This window comes from Camelina sativa, chromosome 16, assembly GCF_030686135.1.
Source record: "Camelina sativa cultivar CO46 ecotype springtype chromosome 16, ASM3068613v1".
Taxonomy (NCBI): domain Eukaryota; kingdom Viridiplantae; phylum Streptophyta; class Magnoliopsida; order Brassicales; family Brassicaceae; genus Camelina; species Camelina sativa.
In genome coordinates this window covers 619,900-642,521 of record NC_141895.1, presented here as the reverse complement: position 1 = coordinate 642,521, position 22,622 = coordinate 619,900, and the positions used below count along the sequence as shown (strand labels likewise).

Here is a 22,622-nt window from a genome sequence, read left to right as displayed (position 1 = left end):
TCTATGAATATTCGTATCTTTGAAAAATGTAAAAATGTACATAAACAAAAAATCCATAACTATATGAACAAACTGTTACTTTCTCACTACGGCACCGTTCATATCCTCGATTTCCTCGGGACGCTACACGAAGAAAGAGCACCATCCATAAAGTAATGCGTCTTTTCTAACTTATTAGTTTTCTGTTAATTATTCTTTCAACCTTCTCTTTTTTGTCACAGGTGTACATCAAACATGTATCAAGAAGTCCATGATGAAAGAGAAAAAGATGCATTACATGATGACGAATTAGATAGTGATATTATTTTCTTGGTGTTCTTGATTTTCATTCAAATGCTATATTTGAGAAAATGCCAACGACCTCGATTGCAATATTCTATTCAACGTGCAATCACAAGAGAAGGTGAAATATATATAGAAAATATGCAAAAGAAAAAGCCTTCGGATTTTAAACAGTTGTATCGAATGTATCACGAGACTTTTCTAAAGTTATGTGTTCATATCCGAGAGCATACAAATCTATGTGATACAAAATATATTAGTGTTGAAGAAATGGTTGCAACTTTTCTTCTTATAGTTGGCCAAAATTCAAGGTATTGTCGTACAAAAGACACTTTTCATAGGTCATCGTTTGCAACAAGTGTAAACTTTCACAAAGTTTTACGGGCTCTAAATCAAATTGCTCCAAGTTTAATGGCTAAGTCTGAGATTACAGTGCCTACAAAAATTAGAGAAAGTACAAGATTTTATCCGTATTTTAAGGTATATTTTCCATACAATTATGTTTTTGCTTTTTTCATTATCTTTCATAGAATATAACTTTATATATTTTTTTAGGATTGTGTTGGAGCTATTGATGGTACACATATCCTTGCAATGGTACCGACAAAAAAAGCGCCTTCTTTTCGTAACAGAAAAGGTGATATATCGCAAAATGTGTTGGCTGCTTGTAATTTTGATCTTGAATTCATATATGTGCTTAGTGGATGGGAAGGTTCAGCTCATGACTCAAAAGTATTAAATGATGCTTTGACAAGGAACACTAATCGACTACCAGTTCCAGAAGGTATGTACATGTCTTCCTATTGTAAATATGTTTTTTTAACATGACAAGTGGCTGTATATTATTATTATACTTCAGGAAAGTTTTATGTAGTAGATTGTGGATTTCCAAATCGTCGAAACTTTTTAGCTCCTTATCATGGTGTCAGATATCATCTACAAGAATTTTCTGGTCAAAATTCACAACCAGCGAATGCAAAAGAGTTGTTTAACCATCGTCATGCATCCCTAAGGAACGTGGTTGAAAGAATATTTGGTATTTTCAAATCTCGATTTGCAATCTTTAAGCACGCACCTCCTTTTCCTTATAAGACACAAACAGAAATTGTACTTGCATGTGTTGGTTTACATAATTTTCTGCGAAAGTATTGTCGAACGGATATTTTTCCAGAAGAAATCGAGAGTGCAGAAGAAGTTGTCGAAGAAATTAATGACGATGATAATGCTGAAGTACTTACAACCCAAGAACAACAAAGAGAATATGCGAATGAGTGGAGAGAGACAATAGCATCAAACATGTGGACTGATTCACTTGAGAATGCTACATGAGAGATTATTTTTATAAGTTTTATTTCTTTTTTAACTTTTGAATTCTATTCTCTAGAATTTTTAAATCCATTTTCTTTGACTTTCAAATCCACATTAATTAATTTTCAAATCCATATTATTTGATTTTAAAATCCATAGAATTCCATGTGGATTTCCAAATCTTATAAGGATTTCAAATCCATTAAAATCAAGGATCCAATAACCCCCTAAATTAAGTTGTAACAATAAACCTAAAATGCGGGGGAGAGTATTCACATCAAACGCTCCAAGCACCAACTCGCACGATTGGTGGCGTAACTCTCGATGAACCATTTTGTCTTTCCCACTAAAAGTAATAATTCATGTAGAATACATTGGAACATAGCTTATTACAATTTACAAAAATACGTATTAGAGCACTCCCATCGGTCATACCTTTGGGATGTGTCCAAGTTTTTTAATAATAAAAGTTAAAAAGTTTAAAGTTTTAATCGAAAATATATGTGATCCGTGTCTCTGCCCACATCATTTTAGATCTTCAGAGACACGGTAACGTGTCAAGAATTCATTGGTTTTTTCTCTTTTCTTCATTTTGCTCATCTCTCTCTCTCAATACGAACAGAACAAAACAAAACGACGAAAGCAATAATCGATTTATCAAAATCCAATCGAAGTTGTGATCGGTTTCGAGACAAAATGGATCTCTCCAAGTCGTCTTTTTCTTCTCTGATTCCGCTTACTTCTTCTTTGTTAGGTCAGAAATTTTTGGTGACACAATCGTCGCGCCGCAGCTTCGTCTCCAACCAGAGGTCGGATAAGATCCCATAGTGAGGCTCACTCAAAATTATGTATCCAATTTTGTAATTTTCAGAGGTTCTAGGATTAAATTGTTAACGAAGCTTCTTCTAATTCTCTATTGTTGTGCACATTGGAGATAATATTATTTGTTTCTGTTTTTTTTTTATCAACAGTCGAACAATAATTGTGTTTCGTTTTGCAGTTTTGTAGAAATTGTATGTGTTTGAAAGGTTTGAAGCTAAGTATAAGGTATATTGAGGTCTTTTTCTGTATAAGGTATATATAGGTCTGAAACTTGGCAATGTAAAGAAGAAACAATGAGCTCCAATGGTGGTGGCGACGACTATAGCACCAAAAGTGTTATAATACATTACCAACTATTTTGACCATTGCTTGGTGTTTATGTTGTTATAGACTAGGATGTCTGCCCGTGCGTTACCGCACGGGAAAGTGAAAACTTGAAATTATTAACATTGTTAATTTCACATTTCGAGTGAAATTTTTTTGGTAAATTTTTAACTGTATAATATAAAAGTCATAAATAATGACTAAGATGAATTTAACCAAATTAGTTAAATAAAATAATATATATATATATATAAATGAAAAATCGATTCAGTGACAATAAGAGAATAATGTTAAAGATGTATAAATCTAGGTTTACCGAATCATACTCAGATAATCAATTTTGAAAGATATTCACATACAATAACATTGAAATCATTATTCTATCGAAAGTTATAAAAAATAATAAGAGAATTAGGGAGAAAGAGGTCATAGCTGCAACTGCAACCAACCAAATTGACTAAAAAAATAAATCTATGAAAAATAGAAATCACAATTAATTACCTAAATTAATACTTGAAAGAGATGAGCAATACAATTAGATGGAAAACGACACCAAACAAAAGTTAGATGAATCAATAAATAAAACAATCCAATTTTTTTGACAAAGATGAGTGAATTAATGGTGATTAATAAATTGAAAGAAAATAATACTCAGAATTTTCAAATTTGGAGGTATTAAACAATAGTCAAGTAACAAAAACTCTTTTCAAGGTCCATGAAAAAAATATATATATATATATAATCAAAGAGGTGTGAAACAAAAATGTGTGAAAACTAACTAATGTGAACATTGAAAGCTGGGAGTACGACGAAGAAACACAATTGTTGGATCAAAATATTGCAACTTTTAAGATCATTAACAAATCTAAACAGTTAGATGAGATAATAAAAATAATCTCATCAGTTATATTTAAATTGACCCCTAAAAGTGAGTTTGCTATAATATATAAACATATAAATCTATGATTTTATTTATTAACTTGTAAGTATAAAAAATACTCAGAAAACAATAAATTCGAAACTTGTTTTTGTATTCTATAAAAGTTTATATATAATTAACAAAGAGGTGTACAATATAAAGGTGTAAAACATAGAAGGGAAAAAAAGTGAAAAACTAATAGGTGCGATTTTTTAAGATGGGGGTACGACGAAAAGATGCAACAATATGAAAATAAAGACTATGAAACAAAAAGATGCAAAAACTAAGAAGTAAAAACATTGAAATCAAGGGGTACAACGAAGAAACACAATTGTTGGATCAAAACAATGCAACTTTATATAAACAAAGAGGTGTAAAACAAAAATGTGTGAAAACTAACGGTGCCTACATGGAAAGTTGAGGGTGCGACAAAGAAACACAATTGTTGGATCGAGTCTTTGAAACTTTTGAGATCATTAACAAAGGGTGTGATCATTAATTGTTGGATCACTCCTGAGTTATCAAAAAAAAAAAAAAAAAACTCTTTTCAAAATCCATAAAAATCTGTATATATATAAACACAAAATGGTGTGAAAACAAAGAAGTGTGAAACAAAAAGGTGCGAAAACTAACAAGTGCAACCATTGAAAGCTAGCGGTACGACGAAGAAACGCAATTGTTAGATCAAAACATTGCAGCTTTATATAAACAAAGAGGTATAAAACAAAAGGGTGTGAAAACTAACGGGTGCCAACATAGAAAGCTGGAGGTGCAACGAAGAAACGCAATTGTTGGACCGAAACTTTACAACTTTTGAGACCATTAACAAAGGGTGAGATCTTTAATCATACTCAAAGAACAAAAACGCTTTTTAAAGTCCATAAAAATCTGCATATATATATAAAAAACAAAGAGTGTGAAAACAAAGAGGTGTGAAACAAAAAGGTGTGAAACAAAAAAGTGCTAAAACTAACAAGTGCAACCATTGAAAGCTAGGGGTACAACGAAGAAACACAATTGTTGGATCAAAACATTGCAACTTTATATAAACAAAGAGGTGTAAAACAAAAGGGTCTGAAAACTAACGGGTGCCAACATGGAAAGCTGGGGGTGCAACGAAGAAACACAATTGTTGGACAAAAACTTTGCAACTTTGAGATCATTAACAAAGGGTGAGATCATTAATAATACTCAAAGAACAAAAACTCTCTTCAAAGTCCATAAAAATCTGTATATATATAAAAACAAAGAGTGTGAAAACAAAGAGTGTGAAAACAAAGAAGTGTGAAACAAAAAGGTGTGAAAACTAACAAGTGCAACCATTGAAAGCTAGGAGTACGACGAATAAACACAATTGTTGGAACAAAACATTGCAACTTTATATAAATAAACAGGTGTAAAACAAAAGAGTGTGAAAACTAACGGTGTCAACATGTAAAGCTGGGGGGTGCAATGAAGAAACACAATTGTTGGACCGAAACATTGCAACTTTATATAAATAAACAGGTGTAAAACAAAAGGGTGTGAAAACTAACGGTGTCAACATTGAAAGCTGGGGGTGCAACAAAGAAACACAATTGTTGGACCGAAACATTGCAACTTTTGAGATCATTAACAAAGGGTTTAATAGGTGCGATTTTTAAAAGATGGGGGTACGACGAAGAAACATGATTATTGGAAGAAAAAAACTTGCAACTATTGGGATCATCAATAATTTTAAACCGTTAGATGAGATAATAGAAACAATCTCATCCGTTAGATTAAAGTTGACTCCAAAAATGGGTTTGCTATTATATATAGATTGGTGCTTGCTTTGCTCGCCATTGCTTGTGGAACTCGACGAGTGTCTTGGTTCCTTCTGCGGAGTTTTCTAGCTTATCTAGCAAACCCATGATTTTCTTCTTTCCTCTACTCGAAAGTTTATTGATTTTGTTGCTTACATACACCTTTTGGGCTATGAGGTTAATTTCATGCTTTCTGTGGTCTGTGGAATGGGTCTTTCTTAATTATCTCACTGGGCGTTTTGCTTTACTCTTATGTTTAACTGAGTTTAGTGGAGAAATATTCATAAAAGGCTATTATTGATGTTCATAAAATGCATTCATAAAAGGCTAGTTTTTGTTAATTCTTGTTTGATGTTCTTTTGTTAGGTTCTGAGTCAGCTGCTGGTGAAGAAACTGATGCTCTTGAGTCCCAAACTGCTGCCGTACTAATAACCGTGGCGATGGCATTTAACTTTGTGACAATCTTCTTGGCTTTGATGTTTGTTGTTTCCGTGTGTATGTGGCGTTTTCATTTGTGATTTGGTGATGATGATAGGTTTGCTTACGGCTGTTCATAAGGATTATTTTAGAGTTGTGAACTCGAGGGATTTGCTTTTTAACGATTGTGGTGACAAAGTTGCGCAGTTGCTACATGTAGAATTAGTTCCTTCGTACTCTCAGTACGATGCTCATCAACAAGTTTTGATTGTCAATACTCATTTGCTGTTTCCTCATGATTCAACTTTGTCTATAGTAAGACTGCAACAGGTAGAAAAATTTGTTATTATTAACTCTGTTTTCATTGTGTGATGATTTTTGTATCTTTATAACTAAACAAGATTTTGGTTTTGGGCAGGTTTATAAGATTCTTCAGTATGTAGTGTCACAGTCTCTAAAACACTGTGAATACATAATTGGAGTTTGGAATCAAGACACTCATATTTAGGGATGACTAATGGGAGGGTCAAAACTAAAAACAAAAAGATGAAGATCATAAATTTAGATTAATACTATTTTTAATATTATTAAAAGTTATAGACGCTAATTTGAGAATGTGCAATGGGTTTGCTCTTACTATCTGAAATCTTCGCGTTTTACAAAAACTAAAAATTAGCCTTAACACTAACAGTAGTATTTTATTACAGTGAAATTAGAGTTTTTATTTTCTTCCCTTTCTGACTTGAATAATACATTTAAGTAAGTATACTCTTTGTAATTATATGTTGACAAAAAATAAAATAATTATTATATGTTGACCGTCAGATTAAAATATAATATTATTTGATCAAAGAGATGCAGTCTACGGTAGTACGGTATGTCCCACAAACAGCTTAACAGAGCTCAAGATCACACCGTAGTAGTAGTAGACACCGTACCATAAAAATTCTCCTTTATTTTTTATAAATTAAATAAACGCTTTACTATTATTATCAATGATTAGCAAAAAATCTTATTATAGTATTACTCTCTCTGTTATTAAGAATCTTCCAACGCATTCCAACACAATTTATTCATTTTCGAACCCATCATTATTCTAATACACTTCTCCTCCTCTAATTAAAAAATCTGTCCCATTTTTTTTATTTCTTTGTTAATAAAGCTTTTGAGTAGATCAGTTTCTAAAAATATTAATGATTATATACTTAAAAAATATCATTTATTTGTTTACCACATATATAGTATTAGAAAAAATAGATATTACGATTGAATCTCATGCAAAATAAATACAGTTGTAATTTTGATAACCCGGTCCAATGCATCCACGCTCTGACTTCATCAAGTTCCGCTTAGTTTAAGCTTTTCGTCTTTGGAATTTTGGTTCGGTGCGGTTAAAGTTACCTGTTGTAGGCCACTGATGAAGCCATGATCGTTTTGATAGCTCAGCTGCAGATACGATTTCGGTTTCAGTAGCATCTCCTCCTTTACCATAAAGCAATGTTTGCTCTGATCGTTTCATTGAACAAAACCGGTTCTTGGCTCACCATCCCGGTTTGCTGTCTTAACCATACCAGCTGCAATGTCTTGATCTCAACTCCATCAAGAGTTATCTGACCAGAATCAGGGTCGTAAAATCTCTCCAACAACGCAGTCACAGTTGATTTCCCGCTTCCGCTCTCTCCAACCAATGCTAGATATTGTCTGAAACAGGGAAACGAAAACAAAATAAGAGAATTTTGAATTTAATTCAACAAACTGAACCGGAATTATATCAAACTAACTGATCTGGTTTTAGTTCTTCTATATCATTATCAAGAACTCTACGTCAACAAAATTCAAAAGTACACCTTTCTTCAGCAAAGGAAACGTAGGAACGTGTTATGGAACACCCCACCAATAATCCACCTGATTAAAACCCTAATTTCGAGCTACCGGAGAAGGGATAGTAAGAGACAAGTGCTTTTAGCCAATGCCTCTTGTAGTATGACTCTAGTCCATGTATAAACAACCGGAATATTATCGACTAAGGACAGGTCTAACCAACACGACAGATGGGATTGGTTCACATGGTTGACTTGATCAAACCGGAAATTGCTAATGGCTTAAGAGTTTGCTACGGTATGGAGGCTCGCTTTCGTTAACATACCCTTCTCATAGTATTAAAATAATATTTGCCACAATTAGCAAATCTATCTAGACAAACAATAGCAATGCAAAATGTTTATAATATTTTTTCTCAGATGAACATTTGTCAAAACCAGTACATGTTTACATATAATTTGGAATAATCTTTGGTTTGTCTAATTTTTGTAGTTATAAAAAATCATAAAAGTGTAAAAATAGAAAATTTGTGCAAATGATTCTGGTTATCTATATTTTTTTTTTGTATCAATTTTTTTTAGAATGAATGACAAGTACATATATATAGAAAAAATACATCAAATTGGTATAAAGAAAATTTGTGATTTAGAACCAAAAAAATAATTTAAATGAAACAAACTTTGTTGTTTCTCTTTTGCAGGTGAAACAAAAGGAATCTTATACAAACTTCATGTCAACACGTCTAGAACCTTATCTTATGTATATAGTAGCACAAAAAGAGCCTTGAACCCCGTAGACAATGTCGTATCGTTACCTTTACATTATCACATACTGTTTTATTCTTTACTTCTTTTTTTCCCGTTTTTGTTTTCTTACAATCCTAGCTGGACGGGCACGTTGGCTTCTTGGATCCAATTAGCAGGACCAATCCAGTTAGCCACGGTGTAGGGCTCAACCTCAGCCGCATTCTTAGCGATCTTAATCCAAGGAAGCCTCTGACTAGGGTTAGCTCCCGGTCCACGGTTGTTGAACTCAATGTATTTAGCAGTCAAGTGGTTTTGTTCTCCTTTCCATTCGGTCCATCCTACTGGTTGGATCAAATCACCCATCTCAGTTCCAATAATCACAGTCGTGGCAAATTTCTTCCAGGGCCGTCCTAGGTAAGACTTGATGGTTAGCTTCTCAGCTTCGAGCTCCTTGTCAGGCATGATACGGCAGTTGTGGAGAACGATACCGATCTTAACCGCTGCACCCTTTTCATTACCGTCGGCTGTAACGTAGTTGGATTGTCCGGGCGTTCCCTTTCGGACGAGGATTAGAGAGTTTTGGATCACAGTTGCGGATTTTCCGAAGATGAAATCCACTGTACCGGACACAACAATGTTCCTGTAGAACTGACGTCCGTTGTTGACGTAGAGTGTGTCTTGGTAAGCGTCAAATCTACAGTTGAATATGACCGCACGGTCTCCATTCACACGGAGTGCGACCGCTTGGTGTCCCAATGGACCGGCTGTGTTCTTAAACCCGATCCATTTTGCCATGAATCCCTCAGATTCAACCTCTGCATGTTGTACATATTAAAATGTTAGTACGTAAAAATGGCTCAATGTAACCATGCAAATAAAAAAATAAGGGTTTGGGGACTTACGAACGGTGGCACTGAGTGAAGTAGTCATTCCTGGGTTAAGCTTAACACTTTTGTTGTTGGTAATGATGGTTTTTGTAGCACCATCACCGAACATGAAAATGTTGTTCTTCTTCTTAGGGATCCTGACCATTTCATTGTAGGTACCAGCCTTGATATGGATAATGCACCTTCCAGGGTTTTTGTCAGGGCAAGCATTAACCGCCTCAGAAATGGTCTTGAACTGTCCACTTCCATCCTGGGCCACTACGTGAGTTGCCTTGATCTTACCGCCACCACCACCGCCTTCACCGATACCATCATCACCAGCTGCACCGCCGGCTGGAGCACCGCGTCCGGCATTAGCCATAAGCTTCCTGTCTTTATCAGCAAACCAATTGGGTAGTCCCTTTTCGTCGGTGTCCTCAAGAAGGCGACGTGCAGGGGCGGCTCCGGCTCCGGCTCCGGCTCCGGCTCCGGCTCCGGCTCCGATCCCTCCAACAGTTACATTCTTCATATCGTCGAGTTTGACACCCATTTGGGACATCGCGGTAACAACAGAATGGAAGATATCGATAGCGTTACTGGTCAATACCTTGGAGTTAGCGATTCCTTCACCCATGATCTTCTTTAGCTCAGCTTCCTCGATGTCGTCAAGACAATCAGTTTGGTAGTTGAAAACTCCGGTTAACCACTGTTTAAGCTGGTCAATCTTAGATCCACTCTGCTGTAGATCTTCACCCATTTCTTCAACAATGGTCTCAAGATCCTCAAGAGCGTACATCAATACTCTCTTGCAGTAATCAAGAACGGCTTTGTTCGTCGGGCTGATGTTGGCCCCCATGCCTCCTTCGGTAGAATCCGTGAAGTTTGAAGACTTGGTGATAGCCTCTTTAGTAGCCATCATGAAGGCTTTGATGAGCTTACTTGGATCATCACTTTTGACAGGCTCTAGTGTTTTTGCGCAAGAGCCTTGGTCTGTGGTTGACTGACAAATTGTCTGAACAGCTTTCTGATGGGAGTTTATGGGACCGTTGGAGTCGCCATTGCTGCCGCCTTTATTAACAAACGTGACAACTCCTATGGCAACACCCACCACCAGAAGGATGGATGCCACAGAGACCACAACTTTTCCAACCGCCATTTTTCAATATTTTTTTTTGGTTTTTATATATTTCTCCCTTTTTTTGTTTTGATTTTTTTTCCTTTTTTTTTGTAATTTTTTGTTTCTCTCCCTCCGGTTTTATTAAGGAGGTAACTAGGAGAGGGAGGAGATTGTTTTGTTACTAAAACAGATCCCGGTGGTTTATTAATGAGGCTGGTGGAAATTGTTGTGCATTGTGGAGACATTCTTATAGGATTTGTAGTTTCTAAAATTAGAGGGCCGGGGTTTGCATGGAGGGAGAGATTTAAGGTCTTGAATGGCTGAAAATTTTCTGGTAAAATATTGGCTATGAGATTGAAAATTGGTGACCACAAGATGATTTGATTGTGTCCTGATCAAGAGTTCATTTACTATAAATAATTCAAGAAGGAAAATTAATAACTGTGTGGCAGTAACTTGTTTATTTACATCCTCTAATTTTAATCTTGTGAATTTATTTTTGGACTACTCATTCCTAAGTTTAGTGATCTATCCGAAACTAAAATTTCCGAAAACTTCTTGTCGATAGTTTGCTCTCATCCTTTAAAGTTTTAAACTAAATGGACACTATTATACTGCTAGTAAAAGACTATGATATATTGATATATAGTCTATGACGGTATATATCAACGCATGAATGGTATATTATTTTGGTGACCACAAGTTGTATACTTTTCTTTAGTCCTTACTTCTTACAACGAAAGGATTGTGGGGGTTTTGACTTAAATTTTCTTAAAGATTCGAAATGAGAGTTGTACAAGTGATGAAGTGAAAATCGAAATCATAATTGTAGAAAATTCTCAATTTTACGAAATATGATTCAACCTCTTCCTATGAATAGACTTTGTCAACCATAATAAGAGCTATTGTATGTGGTTAACTGTCACTATACTTGCATTTTGTTAATGAGTTACCAATCAGATCCAATCTATAATTAATAGAAGGAGCAAGCGAGAACACATTTGTAAATGACTTTGTCGTGATTCTCTTCCTAGCTCGTAATGTACATGGAGGCAAATTAATGTGTATATATATAAAACGATATAGATGTTAATAATACAGTTAGCCCTTTTATAGTTACCAGATATATATACGGTGGTTATTTAACAGCCGGTTAATCGTTAACAACGGTAAACCACTTTAATACACGATGGACATCCGTAAACCCTTGGGTTCCTCCGCAAGGTTCGTCCACGGAGGGTGAGTCAGGGCCTAAGATCAGGCTGAAAGGTGTAGTCGATGGACAACAGGTGATTGCGTAATGGAAACGTTTTTCTTCTAATGAGCTATGATGATGTTGTGCATGCCAGCATCGAATGACATTCTCAGTTACTACAACCTTTTAACCGATTTGAAGACAAACTATTTAGATACTTTTTTTGTTTGTGGACGACGTTATGTCATTATTTATAAAATTGAAGATATTTTAGTTACTATGTCGAATAAATAATATAATATAGACAAAAAAAAATGCACAATTCGTTAATATAATATATCCTTTCCAATCATCACCAAATCCGTCCGTACATGTAATAAACCTATAAAACATACATCACAAATAACGCATAAAATAAATCATACGTGACAGAACCAGCCATCTATGACTCCCATTCGCGATCGCTCTAGGTTATAATTAATTATTACATCGAATCCCTTAAATCAGTAATAATAATCAGACAACGGTGGTGGTCGGGGCGAAGTGTCGTTCTCGTTAAGCTTCACCTTAATACCAAAAGTCTTGAAAATAGTATTCAAATTATTAAAGACATCAAAGGAATCACTAGATAGCTTCTTCCCAGCTCCAATCCCAGTCTCCACTTCCTTGAGCAAATTCTTGTCTTCAATATCATCCAAACAAGTCGAATGATACCCCATGATTGACATCAACTCCTTCTTACAAGTAAAATAGTTATAAGCCAACGTCGTTACGTTTTTTCCCGTAGCTTTCCAAAAATCAGCGAAATCTTCCAAGGCGTAATTCAAGTTTTTCTCGCAGCTGTTGATCACAGTCGTGGCGATCACGCTTGATTTGTGTTTTGGTTTGCTCTCGGTGAGGAAAGTGACACTTCGCTTCACTGCCTTCTCAGCAGCAACGGCTAACGCTCGGATCAATTCGATGGGGTCATCGGTAGGAACGTGCTTGAGGGTTTTGCAGCAAAGACTCATGTCAGTTTGGATAACGGATCATATTCCCGCGACTGCTTTTGCGTGAGGTGTGAAAAGGTAGTTGTTAGTGGGTTTGACGGATGCAGCGGTTGCGGTTGCGGTGAGGGATAAAAAGAGAAAGACAAGTTTGATTATTGGAGTGTTCATGATGATGATGATTGGTATGAAAGGAGAAAGGGATCGGAAAGGAGAGCGAGCGGATTGATCGGAGGGAGAAAGAGAGGTTTGATATAGAGAATTATGCATGTTTTCTTTTGTATATTTATAGTTCCTCTATATTTGGCAGTTAATTAGGAATTTCTAGTAATTTTTACATATGGTAGCGAGTGAATTGCGCGTTAGATTTAGGGTTAAAACGGTTATGCAATTAATATATTTTTGCTATATATATATATATATATATATTTAATGCAAATATGGATTAAATTGTAATAGTTTGCATAAACAAAAAATAAATTATATAATATTACAAATTTTTAGGTTTAGAAAATGATACTCAGAATTTTTTTAAACAGTTCCTAAATTATCAATATGTATGTTCCAATAAACTTTAACAAAAATAAAAAAAATTGGCAGAAAAAAACTTTAACAAAATTATACTATAAGATATATCGTCTTAAAGGTATATTGAAAAATATGATAATTTTGATAATTTGACTAAAAATCTTTTTACACTTTTGTTGTCTACACCAAATTAAATTGGTACATTGATTTTTTTTTTTTTTTTTGTAAATATAATAGATTTTAACTCGCGGTACACCGCGGGACTATATTTTTTAAAAAATTTAAATTTTAAATTTATGTTATAATTGTTTGTTGTTTTGTGGTTGTTTATTAATTTTTTACTTGGTATAGTTATAAATAGTTATTGAATTTATCCAATATTTTACCATGAAAAGAAAAAATTCCTTTCATAACTAATATTAATGATTTTTAATAAAATGATTAAGTTCTTTGATTTTTAATATAAATGTTATAATGTTATTTAGGTCTTGACCCGTAGTCCATCACATTTGTGTATTTTTAATATATAGAATAGTATTGGTTTGATGTATATATCAATTAATTGTTTTCATTTGGAAATTGATAAATTAAATTAGTTGTTCTCGTGCACCGCATTAGTGTGTTTTTAAAACAAATCATGTTACTCTGTAGAACACTTACATTATATATGTAGTGCACATATAACTGTGGATAGAATATGCAAGTGAATAATTTCCAAACACATATTCGGATATGCTAATTATTATTTATGAAATTAGTTAATATATAATTTATTCCTTTATATTGGAAGGCTTTAATTCTATAATTTACTCCCCAGGATAATTTGTATAATATGTACATTTTTAACATAAAAAGAGAGAGATATATAAACATATGGAAATAATTAATATTAATAAAATTCAAAGACATGAATAAGAAAGGAAAATTGGGTTCCCTTAAAAACATCCGCCGACTGTTAAAAAAAAGTCAGAGAGGAAATCAACGATTTCTTTCATTGTTCGATTCATCCAAATTTTGTAGATTAATAACTGTGAATCTCCTTTCGAAATCAAAACAGTATGTTGGCTCATCTTGTACGTTATAAAGCTAATAATATTATGTTTGCTTTGTAAATGATCGGAGGTTGATAAAAATGCACTTCATTGTATCATACTTTTAACATAAACAATTAAAAGGTACAGTAAGAAACTACATGTGGAATGCAAAATAAATAAACCTATCTGTCATCTTTAGTTGCACTACAAATAAACATTAGAAGTGAGAATGAGAGTTAACCAAAAACATATTTTATAAAAAAACATAATAGCCATTAAAAAGAAGCTCTTTAGCGTTATGTCATCTTCTTGATAGTCTTTTCCTTTGGAGCCTGTAAATAAAATCAAGAGACAAATTATAATAGTTTAAATCTTTAGTGTAGATGCTTACATTGTTGACTTGTTGTGACATGACCATGACAATACTTTTGGATCTTGAATCTGATACAGTTATAAACAAAGATAAATGAGTACAGATTGTATAAGAAACACAACACTTGATATTAATTAAAGTTTTTCTGTATAAGTTTATCACTTTTGGTTTTGGTGTTGTTATGAGCTGCCGTGAAAAAGAACTATTTATAGTTTCAATGAGAGTAGGGTGTTATGTGAGTGATTTAATAGTAAATGTGAATAGCAGATTGTAAATAAATTAGAACTTCAGGAATTTTTTCATAAATGTTTCTGAAAATGTATATATATATATATATATACTAGGTTTTAACCCACGGTACACCGTGTGACTAAATTATAAATTATTGTATTTTAAATAATAATTTTTAATTTATTTAGTTTTCAAATTCCTAATTAATTAACTTTTATCAAATTAATTTATAATTTTGTTTAGAATATTTTTTTTTCTTCTGACGTTTAATACAGTTTACAACCTAATTACATTAAATTTGTTATTAGATAGAATATAAAATTTTAAAATACTTAGTTTTGTTTTCAATAATTAAATAGAGGTATATGTCTATATGGTATGTTTTTAGTGTAATTTTTATGTGTATAATTTTTTTTTTTTTGAATATTAAGAATGTGTTGTAGTATGTGTAATATTTGGTAGTTCATACACTAAATAATTTATCAGTTAATTTTCCAAAGTATGACTACAAATCTATAATATATAAAATAAACTAATAGTTTTAGTGTTGGTTCTATAGTCCAAACCCGCAATGCTAGGTGGATCACGCAACATGTTCAAATATTTTTAATCCGCAAAAACTCATCATACGAAACCTGTGAAAGTAAAATATAGTATGTGAGTTTAAAAATCAATTTTTGTCAATCAATTTTTCAAATTTTTATCAAGTAAGTGAATCTCTTCTTTCACCTCCTTATAAAATAACGAAATAAAATCTGTATACATTTGCAATTATGTCTGTTATCTTTCAAAACACTTAGTTTCTATAAAAAATGGAATATAGGTAGAGTTAATTTGTTTATTAAATAAATTATTTAAAGCCAATGACATGATTGTAAATAAGTGCCAACTTCAGGATTTATTTTATAAATGTCTCCAAAAATGTGTATATAGATATATATATATATATATAGATTTTTTAATATATAAATGTTTGAGGAATTCTCTCTCTTTCAGATATCTCTCTCTCTTGTTTTGTTGGTGGATCCAAATCTTACAAGACAACTTTTTATTAAGTTAGTGTATTAAATTTGCTTGCAGATATCTGAAGCTTACTCTTGCCTTGACTCTGGTATCTCTCTCTCTCTCTCTCTCTCTCTCTCTCTGATTTGACCTTTCCTTGGTGTTATAGTTAAGAAGAATCCACAGGTCTGCAATTTACCCAAAATGAGAGAGCTACTACTAGGTTCCTGTCGTGTGAAATCAGCTTTCCGCATGAAAAATGAAACAAGGTCCATTATGTGTAGTGCTTGCAAGTCTGGATCTTTCTCTTGTTCCCCAGATGTTAAAATAGTTTTGCTATTGATATCACAGATTTTGAGAGTCCTTGGAGCTTCTGTTGTTGGAAAAATGTGGTTAAGAGACCATCACATACTACTACTTACTATACACTCTTGTATGCTAGCTCATTTGGGTTTACAAGTCCGCAGATCAAGACATGCTTACTCTGTTTTTTTTTCAACAGAATATAGCATTTTATATCTATTCATTCTCAACTATTGTCTCTAATTGTAATTAACACATTCCTCTCACTCTCTCTGTTTGCAGGTGGTGTTAGGGATCAAAGATATTATAGAGCAGGTAAAAAGACTACTCAACACTCTCACATGTCTAATGTCTTCTTAGTGGGTTACACACACATTGATGAGACTGGAGTTTTTGTAACATCGAAGGTGTGTATTCGAGGGTTGTCAGGACTGGAGTTCCAAGGGCATATGCATCTGCCAAAAGAGGCAACCCTTGGTTGATCGGCGCACCTTTCCTTCTTATCGTTTTAGGAACCATCGGACTTGGTGGAGTCAAAGCTAACAGGTCCGTGTATCGTTGCCAAACCTATTTATTATTCTATTATACTTAGCTATATACTGTATAAATTGTAAACAATATTGCTTTTTTTTAGAAATACTAGTATCAATTGGTATATTTTTGGCATTTGCAGGGCTTATAATCTTCAAAAACAGACGTTCCCGTCTCACAATCCTTTTCTTCCATGATTCAGATTCTCTTACAACATTACATTTTGAATCATTGGTTGGGTATGCAAGCTTTGTATTATTTTATTTTTGTTATTCCAACGCTTTTCCTTTCTTTTATTTTTTCTCTTTTTTGAGATTGTTCTTTGATACTGTATGTAAAAATTATGATGTTATATAAAGCTTATAAATTTATAATACACAACTTCTAATAATCATGTAGGTATTCTACTGGTTCGCATAATTGTTTGATTAAAAACAATCAAAAGTACCCGTAGAAATGATATACAATACATAAACGGAAGTTTATGGTTCAGAATAAGACATAAGATTTAACTAAAAAGAAAAGAAGAGGAGAAATTACAGATATTATCACTCCAGCGACAGTGGGATTTCACGAAAATTAACTGTAACCTCTTAAGACCAAAAGAAACAAAACAACTGTAACTAATGTAGAAACACTTAGGTGATGCAGAGGTTCCCAATCACATGTTTATCATTCTCTCACCATGAAATTGTGCAATCTTCTTGGTGATGACAACGCTTAAGGCTTCTATGAACCCAACCATGTACTAACACATGACTAATAGATCCAAACCTTAAACCACCCCCAATTGTTTTACCCTTCTATCCTCTAGACTAAACCGACCAAAGTAAAATGAAAAGAAAAGAAGATAGTGCTGCTACTATTCAGAAAACTAGTACTTAGACTTCAGAATCAACTCATTCTGAAGTTTTAGATATGAAAAACACCATTTTCCATGTCTTAGTGCTCTCTAATATTAAAAGTAGTACCCATATATGCTCTGCTTATGGCTGCTACTCCTTCAATATTTCATGGAACAAAGATTGAATTTTAGGCATCGGTTTGGATACCTGTATCCGTTTCGGTTGCTGTCTCGTTTGTGGTCTCTGCATCAAGACTAATAGTAATTGGTTTCCATCCTGTTTGATGATGACTAATCCATTTCTTTGTGGTTGCTGTTATATTCAAGATCTGCAGTATGTCACCTAAAGTAAGCTCTTTTAGACATTCCTTTTTCAGAACTTGTGCAGCTTCATACCTATATATGTAATGAAAAGAGTTAGAAAACGATTTTACAATACTACATGGGTAAAGAAACTATTAAAGTTCTTTTAAGAAAAGCAAAACTATTCTCACCTGCACTGAGTTGCTGTAAACGCTGCCCGCCCAGGAGATGAGGTTAGAAACTTTTGTAGTCTATCCCAAGTTGCTTTTGGGTATTTCTTAGGGTTTCCCCCTAAAGGGTTTACACAGTTCCATAGAGTTTCGTTTCTGCCAATGTAGAGCTTTAGTTTACCTACATTATTCACCATGATCATATGGTGCTCTAATGCACCGTCCAAAGCCTTCTTTACATCAGTACCACGATGCTTTGGATCCCCGTACTGAATGCAATCCGAGATATTAGGCTCGGTAGGCATAACTTTTTCAGTTTTCAAGATGTTAAGAGCATGTAGGATAACACCTATAAGGCCTTGAACATACTCAGATGGTGGTGGACACTCTTGCGTTCCCCACATACCATTGCTGGTCCCAGACCCAGTAACCACTGGAGGCTGAGAAGGCGAAACTCCAGGAGTGGACGTAGACTGAGTTACTGGGGCACTACTACTCCGTGGAAGATAACCGTTATTTGGACCGTTTAAGCTAGGAGAGAATGAGGATTCCATCTTTGGTCTGAATTCTTGCCTAACTTGATGGTTGAAGTTAGGACGATTTAGAGTTTGACTCGGATACTGAGACAGACTTAGATTGCTGATATCAGGTGCCGACAAGAGAGGTGGAGACGAGAACCTAGGCCCGTGCATAGGATGGGCACCGTTACCAGTAGGAGGATGCAGGTTCTCTGGGCGATAAGAGCGGAAAACATTACCATAAGGTGGCTGCATATTAGGAGCACCTGGCCTGACAGCATTGGGATAATAGTTTTGAGCATGATTTGGAATGCTATTATTTCTATTATTCCAAGAAGGATCAGGGTTAGGGTAAGGTTGTCTAGGAGGAAAAGGAGGACCAGGTCTAGGAGGATAGTTGTACTGTAACTGATTCTGAGGATGATTACTCATGACATTACCAGGGAAAGGGTTAACGTTGCTAGGGGGTTGTAAATTGGGAGGAGGTCTGCTAGAGGGCTGCTGCTGGCTACTGGCAAAAAGCTCATGTGGGGCTTTCTTAAACGGTTTCCCTTGAGTGTTGTTCTGTTGTTGTTGTTGTTGTTGCTGCTGACGGTAGTTATTGTTAGGCTTACTTTCCTGGACTTTTGGCTGCTGATTTGATGATTTTGGAACGTATTTAACCTTTGATTTGTTGTTAGAATCCAGAGGTTGGCTTGATGAACTACACACAGAAGAAGATTGAAGAGTGGAATTGAGAACAAGTTGTGAGCTTTCGCTTGGCGTGAGAGGACATCCTCCAGCAGATAGGCTAGTCCAAAGCCACACAGTCCTAGCAGCATGAATAAGCGGCACTGATGCTTTGAGAGGCTGAGCCAATAGTATATTGTAACGTCTCATCCTCAGTCCATGAAGAGCATTGGAGAAGTCTCTGTCTCCTGAAATCAACATAAAATTCGCAGGAGCAGGATTGTCCAATGCCCAAAACAACATGTCTACTAGAATCTTCTTATCACTCGCATCCTTCACACCTAAATAAAAGATTCAATACAGAATTCAAAATCCAATCAGAGGCTGTATGTAAGGCATTAGTGATATCATTATTAAATCAAGATGATGAGAAGTAGTAACACAGAGAGATACTTATAGGGTTTAGGGTTTGAGTTAATACCGGCAGGGACGTGGTTGAGAGCGATACCAGTAGAATTAAGAGCGTGCTGGATGGCTAAAGGGATAAGATTGGTATCTCCATAAGCAGAGATTGAAACGGGACCACAGTAGTTCATCTTACCAAGCGCCGATGTAACGTTCTGCGCAATTCCATGAGCGTCATGACCTTTTGGGACTTGACAATTCCCTATATCCCACCACACTGACGTCTTCGCCTTCACGTACTGACCTTCAGCCATCTCCGCCACCACCACCCCGGAATCCCCATCCCCCGCCGTGTTCGTCGACATCTTCTTGTTCCGCCGCAGTAAGCTTTAGCTACTTCGAATCGTCAGAGGAATCTTGGAATGATCAGGGCTTTTTTTTTTTTTTTTTTTCAATTATTATTAAAGTATCTCTCTTCCTTACTTATATTTATTTATTCCGCGACGGATGAAGCAAGTGCGATTTGACGATTTTATCCCTGAAATATCGGTTATCATGAAGGGTAATTTAGGAATTACAAATCATGCGTTTTTGATTGGTCCAGAATCGTGGTTAAATGCCTTGTTGGCAGTGGTTGAGTGGAAGCCCCTCGTGTGCGCCGTTTCGTTTACGTCCGTTTACTTTCTTAGACCATGTGCAAGGGTGATGATTTGGGCCGTCCTTGGTTTTTTATTTTTTTAAATTTATTTCAGAAAAGCCCAAAATTAAAAAAACGCTTTTTATTTGGGAACGTTTTTCGTCCGTCTTCTTCGCCACGTGCTCCATTCTGATTGGGTGTCTTTAGGGTTAAACGAAAAAAAAATTTTGAGACAAAAAATTTATTCAACTTCTTTCTTTTCTCTCGACGGCGACGACAAACGCGATACACATCCTCGACGATTTCACGCAGCCGTTCCGTTCTTCTCACCGGAATTTTTTGACGAATTACCGAAGCCGATCTTCTATTTCTCCTGAAGCCGGTCCGATCTTCTGTCTCGAATCTTGTCCGGCGGTCCGATCTTCTCTCCCGAAGCGATCTTCTCTGTCTCCCGAAGCTTGTCTGGCAGTTCAATCGTGCTAATTAAGGTTTGTCTTCTTCCCCCAATAGGAGATTTCTCTCATTATCACTGATTATCGAATAATGGTTAGAGAATTAGGGTTATCGAATTAGGGTTAGAGAATTAGGGTTATTGAATTAGGGTTATCGAATTACGGTTATTGAATTAGGGTTATTGAATTAGGGATATTGAGTTAGGGTTATCGGTCTCGTTCTGTTTTTTCATGTGTAAAGATCGATTTGTCTCTGTGTAAAAATCGATTTGTCTCTGTCTAAAAGTCGATTTGTTTCTGTATAACATGAGTATAACATTTGTTCTATTGTCAAAGACGTTGGTAAGATGAACTTCGTTGTTAAGTATGTCGAAGTTCATCTTATGAACGTCTTTGTGTCTGTGTCGTTTGCCGTTGATAGTTTACCAAATCTTATGGTTGCTAAAATTGTTTTTAACATTGATTTTGGTAAAACTTTGGTTTTTTTGTCTTAATTTTTAACGGATCATTGGTATATAGAAACTCTATTATAGGTTTTAAATTTGATGATTGTTGTGTAATTGATATGGTTGCTTTGACATGTATACGAACTAGGTGTGATAAGTACTCGTATGGTTGCTAAAATGATTTTACATTGATTTTTTACATTAGGTTTTTCATTTGGTAGTTGTAATGTGTACTTCTAATAAATTGTGATTGTTGTGTAGTTGATTGTATTTATTTTAGTGTGGTTTGTTCATAGTTTCTTGTTTAATTTGGTAGTTGTAATGTGTACTTGTCATAAATTGTGATTAGACATTGGTTGTTTGGTCTTTATGTGTTGTTACTTATTGCAAGTTACCTTTTAACCTATTAAACCCCAACCATCTTCTTCCTATTTCCATCATAAATCTCTTTCATTTAGTAACCCCTTCTCACTTTTACTCGCTTATCACTTCTCTTCTATACTCGCTTCTTCATATGGATTCTACGAATCCCTTCTTTCAGTCTTCTTCTTACTTAAACCTGCTTAGCAGTCAAGAAGAAGGTGGTTTAAATGAAAACTTTCGTTGGGAAAGTTATCCACCTTCTGGACAGAGCAGCTCACAACCTTCTCCTCACAGCTCCCAACCTTCTCCTCACAGCTCCCAACCTTCTGAGGCGCCAACTCTTTCTAAAGAAACACCATTGGTGCGCAAGGAGAGAAAGACATGGACACCTGCTGATGATGAAGTCTTGATCTCCGCATGGCTCAACATTTCAAAAGATGCCATCGTTGCAAATCAACAAAAGGGAGGAAGCTACTGGCAAAGGATTCAAAAATACTATGATGACACTCCTCATGCTAGAAATGGTGGTGAACAGATGCTGGTGACACATTGCAAGCAGCGTTGGCACAAGATAAATGACCAAACTAACAAGTTCTGTGCGGCATTCGCAGCTGCAGAGAGACTGAACAGCTCTGGTCATTCTGAAAATGATATCTTAAAGAATGCACATGATATTTACTTCGCTGACCATAAGAAGAGATTTAACCTTGAACATTGTTGGTTTCGGTTAAGGTTTGAGCAGAAATTTCTATCCCTTAACACTATTAACACGCCCCCATCTCAGCCTGCAACGAAGAGGAAACAAGCTACTGAAGGTTCACAATCATCAAGCTGCAATGTTGAGGAGTATGAGAAAAGGCCAGAAGGGATCAAGGCTGCGAAGGCGAAGAGGAACAATGCTCAGTCCACAAACATGAAGACTCTTGCTGAGTATAAGAGCATGTGGGATGTCAAGAAAGAGGAATTGGCTGAAAAGGAGAAACTACAGAAGCTGGCCATCCTAGACACTCTCTTAGCCAAAAAAGAACCCTTGAATGCGAGTGAAGAAGTTATCATGAACAAGATAGTGTCCTAGTATTTCTGATATTAGAGCATGTGTTTGTTGTTTGTTTTTCTTGCTTAAATTTCTAGTAACTCGGCTTATGTATGTGATTTGTATTTCCTGTTTGTTTGATTTGTATTTCCTGTTTGTTTGATTTGTATTTCCTGTTTCAAACTAAATCAAT

At 35.0% G+C, this 22,622-nt stretch overlaps 4 protein-coding genes and 1 pseudogene across 4 annotated transcripts; 2 read left to right on the top strand and 3 right to left on the bottom strand.

Moving 5' to 3' along the window:
* Positions 1–8,203: 8,203 nt before the first annotated feature.
* On the bottom strand, positions 8,204–10,636 carry LOC147924996 (putative pectinesterase/pectinesterase inhibitor VGDH2). Its single transcript, XM_087491785.1, has 2 exons — positions 9,326–10,636; positions 8,204–9,238 (listed from the first exon to the last, which is right to left on the bottom strand). Exons 1-2 carry the CDS (start codon positions 10,443–10,445, stop codon positions 8,550–8,552), a joined length of 1,809 nt encoding a protein of 602 aa, XP_087347911.1. The 5' UTR covers positions 10,446–10,636; the 3' UTR covers positions 8,204–8,549.
* Positions 10,637–11,927: 1,291 nt separating this feature from the next.
* On the bottom strand, positions 11,928–12,847 carry LOC104749097 (putative pectinesterase/pectinesterase inhibitor; annotated as a pseudogene).
* A 2,774-nt stretch (positions 12,848–15,621) lies between these two features.
* LOC104753183 (uncharacterized) lies at positions 15,622–16,989 on the top strand. Its single transcript, XM_010475473.3, has 5 exons — positions 15,622–15,627; positions 15,834–15,864; positions 16,341–16,373; positions 16,466–16,604; positions 16,732–16,989. Exons 1-5 carry the CDS (start codon positions 15,622–15,624, stop codon positions 16,784–16,786), a joined length of 264 nt encoding a protein of 87 aa, XP_010473775.1. The 3' UTR covers positions 16,787–16,989.
* Positions 16,990–17,003: 14 nt separating this feature from the next.
* LOC104749096 (uncharacterized) lies at positions 17,004–20,007 on the bottom strand. Its single transcript, XM_087493121.1, has 3 exons — positions 19,575–20,007; positions 17,928–19,434; positions 17,004–17,829 (listed from the first exon to the last, which is right to left on the bottom strand). Exons 1-3 carry the CDS (start codon positions 19,861–19,863, stop codon positions 17,622–17,624), a joined length of 2,004 nt encoding a protein of 667 aa, XP_087349247.1. The 5' UTR covers positions 19,864–20,007; the 3' UTR covers positions 17,004–17,621.
* A 1,386-nt stretch (positions 20,008–21,393) lies between these two features.
* LOC147924995 (glutathione S-transferase T3-like) lies at positions 21,394–22,535 on the top strand. Its single transcript, XM_087491784.1, has one exon. The coding sequence runs from the start codon at positions 21,548–21,550 to the stop codon at positions 22,469–22,471; it is 924 nt and encodes a 307-aa protein (XP_087347910.1). The 5' UTR covers positions 21,394–21,547; the 3' UTR covers positions 22,472–22,535.
* Positions 22,536–22,622: the final 87 nt, after the last annotated feature.